The sequence below is a fragment of the Bactrocera tryoni genome, chromosome 2 (genome assembly GCF_016617805.1).
Source record: "Bactrocera tryoni isolate S06 chromosome 2, CSIRO_BtryS06_freeze2, whole genome shotgun sequence".
NCBI classification, from domain to species: Eukaryota; Metazoa; Arthropoda; class Insecta; order Diptera; family Tephritidae; genus Bactrocera; species Bactrocera tryoni.
In genome coordinates, this window is record NC_052500.1 from 47414742 (window position 1) to 47423694 (window position 8953).

An 8953-nucleotide genomic window follows, 5' to 3' on the forward strand; every position below is an offset into this window, starting at 1 on the left:
ATAAAAAAGTAATTAACGTTTTTTTTTTAATTTTTCCTCGTGTTTTTTTACATAAATTTTGTCATTACATTGTCAATAAATTATAAAAAATATGAATCTAGTAGGGATGATAGCCAGGCGTTTTGTGAACATTCAAAAAAATTAAGCAAATCGATTGAGTAGTTCGACCGGTATTATATCCGCCAGTTTAAAAAAGTGTGTTTTCAGAAAAACGCGTTGAAAGTTTGAGTTGTGCACCCCGAGCGTTCCGAACGTCGAGCGGTATTATTATTTTTGGGCCTTTTCCGAAACCTTCAAATGGTAAAGTGGGTTTCTATATTAATCCTAAGGGTATAAGGGAACAGAAATTGCAAAAAAAAATTATTTGAAACAAGATTACCCTACTGACCCCTTAACAAGAAATGTAAAAATGCTTATACAAAATAAAATAGCTTGGGTAGAATAAAGAAAAAAAATAAACCTAGCCTTAATAAGATATCTAACTTCTTACCCGATTCCATCGGACTTAAGACGTCAGTGTATTCATCGCATTGAGTTGGAAATAATAAGGAACGATATTATATATTTTTTGATACTTTCATGTTAATATAACATCAATAAATGATCACTAAGACATTTCATATATTGTCTGATATTGATATAAACATATATGGATAGAGAGAAATCGTTTTATTCGGTATATAGAACTTTCTATTTATTCGTGGCCACGCAAACCTTACCACTATACTTTCTTAAATTTTTTTTTTTTTTACTTTTTCATTCGTTCGGGATTTTCTTCAATTTTGTTTTTTTTTATGTTTTTAGTAGCAGAAGTAAACTAAATTATATTATCTAATCGTAATTATAGTTTTTAATTTATTACGTTTAATGAGTAAAACACAAATTAGCTTTTCTGTGCTTATACAAAAGCGCCCGATTTTATTGTTTTCAAAGTGATACACCGACTAAACTTAACTAAAACTTTGTGTTTTAATTAAAAAAAAATAAAAAAAATAAAATATTAGTTTCAAATATAGTGTAAATGAAATTAAATTAAAAACATCAAAAATATAATTTTTTCATCGCATGTCAGTTTCTTACATTTCGAGCTCATTTTGTAAAGCTCACTATCTTTCAATTGATTTATCTATAACTGTATGTGTTTTGTTTTTAATTTTTAATATTTTTGTTTAATAACATGTCATTAACTTATTTCTAAATAAAAAATTTATATACCGCAATAAGTATCGCTATAAAATGCATTCAAATATGCACAATACTTGAAAATTTTGAGTGGTAAGGTTGGCGTGGCCACGAGTGTAAGTGAAGAAATCGGCCTATTTCACTTATTTTTGCAACCAGATATTAACGCTAATATTTGTGTATTGTAAATATTGGTTTTGATTATAAGATTAGTTGATTAAATATAAATATAATTTATATGGAAAATAGACTTTATGAGGTTACATTTACTGTGCCCCAAATTTATAACAAATCGTAGTAGTAGTTTTTGAGATATAAAATTTTCGCATTTGTTGCAGGGTCTTTTGCGTACTTATCTGTGTACAATTGTGTGAACAGAACAATGCCGCTGCTTCTGTGGTATTATCCATAACAAATAGGGACTATTGTTACAATGGATGCACAATTTGGTTCATTTAGCAACGAGCACACAAACATATTGATCAGGTAGTCACTGAAAGGTGCGAACAAGATGCCGTTGTTGCCTTGGAATATTTTAGCACAATTAATACGTCGACGTATATACATAAGTACTACATGATGAATAAGTATGTAGATTTATAGTAGATGCATTTATTAAATAAATACCCTTGGACGTATCTGATTAAATAAACTTAACTTTTACTTACACGATTTTGAAAATGAAGAACGTCTTCTCCGCTATCATGACCGTATAAAAAAAAAAATGTATGGTTTGGTGTGACATCTCATATTATGGAATTTGTCAATTGCAATTTGTTTCGTCTAAAATGAATGTAGCGAACTACAAAGGCTTACTTGAGAATGTGTTTCCTGAAATCAGCAACCTTTACCGTGGATTTTTCTGGATTTATTGCTCTAACCAATACAGCTAAAGTCGTAAATCGCTGGATTACGCAGCAAAATGATACGTCAATGATCCCCTTATTTTCAGAATATTAGTCAGTATTAGTGTTGAGGCGGATGACTAAAAAGGTATATCAATCTGGGAGGATATTTCAATACTTACAATTAATAACAAATGGCATAAACACCTCCAGGATCTAAATATCCATAAAATATTTAATGGATTGAAGGATTGGTTGCATTTATTTCGAGGAAGGGGGGTGGCAATCATTAGTAAATAACTAATAATTATGTAGGATAGGTTAGAACCTTCGGGTATAGCTTGGTGATCCCATTTTTCAACTGGAACAGAAGGTTCAAAGTGAACTTAGAACAATATTGCTGACGTAAAGATATGTTAGCTGTGCACAACACTCTAAACATCTATACGAATGGCTCAAAAATGGTCTGTGGAAATATGGTGTGGGAATATACTGTCCAGTTAAACATTAGGCAGCCTTTTAAATTGCCGGACTACTGCAGTATATTTCAAGATGAGGTCTTTGCTATTGCGAAAGCTGGCCTCTAATGCACCTGCAGGCAATTCCAGAGTCAACATCTACGTAGACAGCCAAGCAGCAATCAAAGCAGAACCTTGTATTGCATGTCGGCCAGAAGTATCTTAGGAAGCAAGGCAGCAGTCAAAAGTGTTGCCAAAAGCAAGAAAACTTCACTTTTAATTGGTGCCAGGCAACAAAAGCGGCGAGGGCAATGAAATAGTGGACGAGATTGGCAAGAACGGATTACGGCTAACATCCGAAAACGTGATCAACATTGTGAAATCCATGCATTGTCTATACGACGATCTCGACAGAAGCATGGTAAAGAAAATCGAAACCCGATGGTACGAGCTACCTGGGTGAAAAATTGCAAAAGTCATGTGCAAAACAAGTACTAATTTTCCTATTGGTACTCGATAGAAGAGACCGTAGGAACATGATGCGAGTAAGGAAATGTCTGGAGCAGTGCACTAGGGAAACAATGGCGCATCTCCTGTGAACTCATCCTGCATTGGCAAGATTACGCTGTAAGCATCTGGGGTCCCCACGGTATGATACACTGGAGGAGGTATCGATAGTGAGGCCGCAGAGTCTGTTAAAATTCGGGTCAAGGGCAGACATCATAAATTATGACTACTCCTCTTGAATCTAGCAACTTAACTTGTTTAACCTTACTAAAATTCGTTAGTGTTAGACCTAGAAGTGACGTTGTTGTAAAGCAACCAGATCACAGATCGCAGATCCCAGAGTATACCTTTACGGGTTTTCCATCATCAGATGGAGAATGTGTCTAAGGATGCACATATTACATTCTTACTTATGGTAGATACATTCAAATACAATATTAGTGCTCATTTAAAAGAACGAGGATAACGCTTCCATCAAGCTCTTATGGAATTTGAGAGACTCTACCAAGGCCAGTATACTGTATTGGGGACTATATTTAAGAAAAAGTTCATAAAAAGACATTTGGAGTATATTTTAAAGTCGAAAGACCGGTAGCTTTTAATAACTTATTTATATCTAAAATGTTTGTGTATTTTTATTGAGTTGAATTTCTCCATTTTTTTTTACATAAAAGCAAATTCAGAACTTGTTTTTATTCGTATTATTATTTTGAGGTATAAAAGCAACAAAAATAAGTATGCATAACCCGTGCGCAAAAATCCTGTAAACCGGTGTAATAATAATAAACTTTTATTTCAATTTATACCTAGTCCATTAAAATTAATTATAAAATTAATTAAAAAACATTTTTTTGGATAACTTTTATTTTTTCATCAAAATAATAAAATTTTTGTATGTATATATCTTTATGTATATATCCATTTCACTTTTACTTAAATTAAATCAATTCAGGGCACCAAACAATTCTCTATCTCTCGTCTCCCGTAACAGCCAGTGTTCGATTATATCCCAGTGGCACGGATATTTTGATTTTTCTCGCAACAATTTCAATTGGCACCAGAGATCGGAGCGTTTTAAATGCGCATAACCACTCCTCGTCTGAAAGAGTTTGTAGAGCTCGTAATGCTGTTGTGGCGGCAATGATATACGACGCATAAATTTAATCATTTCGAAATAGAATAGTTGACGTATGCCCTTTGCTAATCGTTTGATATCGCTGAAATTTTTTATGTTCATTGCACATAATGCATTGGCATCGATTAGCAGAAGCTTCCGTCCTGTGATTAAGTTAGTACGAAAAGTGTGCTAAAAGTAATATATTTTACATTATTATTAGAGTATTTATTTGTATATATGTATCTATTAAATAGATGATGTGAATATGTACAATATGCCGAAACTTTGAATTAAGTGTCGAAAAATCAGCGTCAGGCATGGTTTGCTTAATATGTATTGTATAATAGAAAGAGGAATGCTATTTTAATTACTCGTCTCGTTACTTTCATGTATGTATAGATATAATAACTGTTATGATAAACATAGGCAACTATGTCTAGCACGTGGGCGAAGGGCATGGTTATGGTCCGGTTTCGCCAATTTAGTACAGATGTTATCTTAAAATATTAAAGACTTAATGTTGGGAAGCGATAAAATTGCAGATACTATTTATTTCCCTGAATAATTAGCGAATAATAAATATTTGGCATACAACCAAATCTTCTTCTTCCTCTTTATTGGCATAGGCACCGCTCATAGCCGCGTTTACAACAACGCGCCAATCGTTCTTCCTTCCCACTGTTTGGCGACAATTGGAGATTTCAAGTGTAGCCAGGTCCTTCTCCACTTGGTCTTTCCAGAGGAGTGTAGGTATTCCTCTTACTCTGCTTCCCCCGGTGGGTAAGACATCGAATACCTCCAGAGCTGGAGCGTTTTCATTCATTCGGAAGTCATGACGAGATATTTCGTCTTACCCTCGTTCACTACCAGACTCATTTGCTTCGCTTCCTTATCCAGTCTGGAGAAAGCAGAACTAACGACGCGGCCAATGATATCAATATTATCGGCGTATGCTAGCAGCTGTACACTTTATAAAAGATGGTCCCTGCTCGAATTATTTTCTTCAGCAGTAGATTGAAAAAGTTGCACGATAGTGATTCGCCTTGTCTGAAACCTCGTTTGATATCGAACGGCTCGGAGAGGTCTTTCCCGATCCTGACGGAATTTTTGGTATTACTCAACGTCAGTTTACACAGCCATATTAGTTTAGTGGGGATACCAAATTCATTAAAATCGACGAAGAGGTGGTGTGTGTCGATTCTCTTTTCACGGGTCTTTTCCAAGATTTGGCGCATGGTGAATACCTGGCCGGTTGTTGTTTTTCCAGGTCTAAAGCCACACTGATAAGGTCCAATCAGTTTTTTGACGGTGGGCTTTAATCTTTCACATAATAAGTTGGATAGAACCATATATGCAATGTTGAGGAGGCTTATCGCAAGGTATTTGGCGCACATTGTGGATTGGGCAGAGCACACTTAAATTCCAATAGTCTGACATGCTTTTGTCCGACCATATTCTACAAAGAAGCTGATGTATGCTCCTTATCAGTTCTTCGCCGCCGTGTTTGAATAGCTTCACCGACAATTCAAATCAGGACCACATAATTCCATGAAGTTTTCCCACCATACAAGGTTGACCATAAGAACGGAAGAGACGGTTGAGAATGAATTCCTATATTTTGGATTTTTCAATCCGTTATTGATGTCACTTTTACCGGTTTTATGTAAATTTTATCAGTTTTGCCACGTATCATATGAATTATTAACCTTCCGAAATTATAATTAAACTTTTAAATACTAAATTTTTTGTTTTAACTATTTCTTCAAATATTGGTTATATCTAGACATTTCGTAGAGGAATATTGAAAGTAATTAAATTTTGAAACACAATTATAAATTGATATTTCCCAAACATGTTTGCGTGTGTGAACATGTCCAATTAAATTTTGCTCACCTCGTAATGTGGATAACCAAGGCACTTTAACCAATTACAAACGTCCCCATTAGTCCATCGATAGACGTCTGGTAATGGCAAGGCATCTACAACTCTGGCGGCTAAGTGTAATAAACTTTCCGGCGAGACTTTGAATTCGATAGGTAAATCCGTTTTATTGTATGTTTTCTCGCTGCGCACAGTCAAATGAGTTTCAAATTGAAATGGTTTACTTTCAGCATTCGATATTGACGAAAACTTGAGCAAATGTTTATTTCCGCGAATAAACTTCGGATTCCAGTGGGAGTAACGCATGTCGGCACTGTTAAACAGGTACTAACGCTTGTTTTGCGAATCAAACCAATAGGCGGCAATAAATACAGCCAAATAAAAACGTTCGTAGATGATGCAAGCAATATATTTTGTTTGTCGATGATAATAAAAACAATAAAAACGCTATGGTTTCAAGCTATAATGCCCTTCACAAACACAAAAATGTTTCCAAACTTGAATTTGATTTTGATCGGTCAGTCATATAGTATAATGGGTCGGTCTGAGGATTTCGGATTTTGTGCCGCTGCCTTGGAAAATAATACATGGCATAAATTCGTGAAGATATATTCTTATTATATATTCCGGTTCCGGAGCAGCTTCTGGGAGAGAAAAGCACGTATGCAAAGTTTCAGATCGGCATCTCAAAAGCTAAGCTAGATCTTTAGTATCTCGTATATATACAGACGGATATACGAATCATATCGTCACGCTGATCATACATACATATATAAATAATTTATAGGACCTCCAAATTTGGCGTTCTCACTATTATTTTTATTGTCCAAGTATAAGGCATTCATCATATTATTCGACAATGATGAATCTTATTTTGTTTTTTATGGAAAAAATGTGTTGTTAATTTGTCAGACGACCATCCAATACTGAATTCAGTCCAAATTATGGCATTCAAAAAACTAAACACGGTGAATTGAACTTGATGATATGCTCAAACTTTTCATATAATATTAGGCTTTAGTAGAGTTATGTTGGCTTTGCTCTAAGCGAATCAATCATACTACGACCGAATATCACATATGCGTCACCAAATACTAGCACTTTACCATGCGAGTATTGGACTTGTAGTATTTTCCTCGTTCATTGTGGTATGTCAAGAAACATAGCTAAAAAATGGTAATGAACTTATATAAAAGAACTGAAGCCGTTGGACCTTTCCAAGCGACATCGCGTTCAATGGGGTCTTGAAAAGTTCAGTAAAAGCAACGGTCCTAATTTCTTCAAAAATGATGACGGTAACCGTTAATGGCGACCGTTATCGCGCCATAATAACCGACTATTTGATGGCTGAAGTGGAAGCTCGTGAACTCGGCGACATTTCGTTTCAATAAGACGACGCCATTTCCCTCACATCGTATCAATCAATGAATTTATAGAGGGAACACTTCGTTGAGCAGATAGTTTCACGTTTTGTGTCGGACCCGAAGATTGTATGATTACACCGTTCGACTTTTTTCTGTGAGGATATGTAAAATTTAGAGTCTATCCGGGCATTCCTTCGATTCAGGCCTTGAAGCAAAACAGCACGCGTCATTCGTCAGTTACCAGTCGAAATGCTGGAACGGATGGATCATCAGGTATCTATCGAAGGCATAACGGTATGAAAGCAACGGTATGATAACGTATTGTTGATAAATGTTTGGGTATGGAAAAGCTCTGCATAATCGACGCATTGTCTAAGCCTGCACTTCTTCGGTTGTCCCTAAATCCCAATTGAAGGTTTATTGGAAGGAAATCGCCAAGCATGAGACCTTTTGAAGCAAAAGGTGACTCGTACTAAAAAATGTACATCGAAAAGTTGCATTTTCGTTACACTTGGTGCATCTCCCTCGAAGGTAATTATGTTTAAAAGAAAATCGAGTTCTACGAAAAGAATATGTTTTCCTTTAAAGCCATACCAACTTTTTGGCTTTCCTGTTATTCAAGGTGCGTTCCAAAGAAAACAGGACTTTAAAAAAAAATTATTTTTTTTTTTTCAAAATAGTCTCCTTCTGCTTCAATACACCTTTTTGCACGGTCCAAAAGCATGTCGAACGAGTGTTTCAGCCCGTTGGCCGGCATGGCCGCCAGTATGCCGGTGCAAGCCTGTTTAATGGCCTCTACGTCTGCATAGCGGTTTCCTTTCATGGGCAAATGCATTTTTCCGAAAGGAAGAAGTCGCACGGTGCCATATCAGGTGAATAAGAGGAGTGGTTAATGGTTAAAATGTGATTTTTGGTGAAATAATCGTCCTTCGAATGTTGGATTCTGAGCAAATTTTGGGTTTTCAGTCAATTTGTGCGGAACAAACCTTGCACACACCTTTCGTAAGCCCAAATGTTCGGTCAAAATGTGATAAGTCGATGTTTTGGAGATGTTCAATTCCATTTCTATGAATTTCAATGATGATTTCGGCTGACTTTTGATGAATTCACGTACAGTTTCGATGGAATTTCCGATGATCACGGATCTGTACGTTTTGTTTTCTTAATAACATTTTTTACTGGTATTGCCGAGTAGAAAAATTTATTTAGACATACACATGAGTATTCAATAAATATATGTATGTATTAGCTTGTTTAGCTTTTGCAGCGAATACTTAATTTGAAAGTAACTTTTTCACGCTCAACAACATGCTTTTGGCAGCTAAGAATGGCGTTTGCTTGATTGCAGCTGTCAGAGTTGTAAAACAAAATCTATTTGCATTGATTATGATGATAACCTTAAGGGCGTCATGTCAAATTTGATTTTATAGGTTAGGGTAACCACAAAATGATTATGAAAGTTTAGAGTAATTGTTTGCACATAATTTCTTTTTGAAACTTTATATGAAATGTAAATATGTTATTATACAACCGAAAATTTATCGAAGGTAATACATTTGTTAGTTCTTATCAGGTTTTCTTACCCTCCTTTTTCTGTTT

The 8953-nt window shown here is 35.3% G+C and overlaps 1 protein-coding gene across 1 annotated transcript; it reads right to left on the reverse strand.

Annotated features, from left to right (window-relative positions):
• Positions 1-3906: 3906 nt before the first annotated feature.
• LOC120768913 lies at positions 3907-6297 on the reverse strand. Its single transcript, XM_040095680.1, has 2 exons — positions 6003-6297; positions 3907-4298 (listed from the first exon to the last, which is right to left on the reverse strand). The coding sequence occupies exons 1-2, from the start codon at positions 6294-6296 to the stop codon at positions 3936-3938; spliced, it is 657 nt and encodes a 218-aa protein (XP_039951614.1). The 5' UTR covers position 6297; the 3' UTR covers positions 3907-3935.
• Between the last annotated feature and the right edge of the window lie 2656 nt (positions 6298-8953).

Coding starts and splice junctions, on each gene's coding strand:
- LOC120768913 (XM_040095680.1), bottom strand. CDS start 6,296: ATGCGTTACTCCCACTGGAATCCGAAGTTTATTCGCGGAAATAAACAT. Junction 4,299..6,002: donor TTGGTTATCCACATTACGAG/GTGAGCAAAATT, acceptor TATTACTTTTAG/CACACTTTTCGTACTAACTT.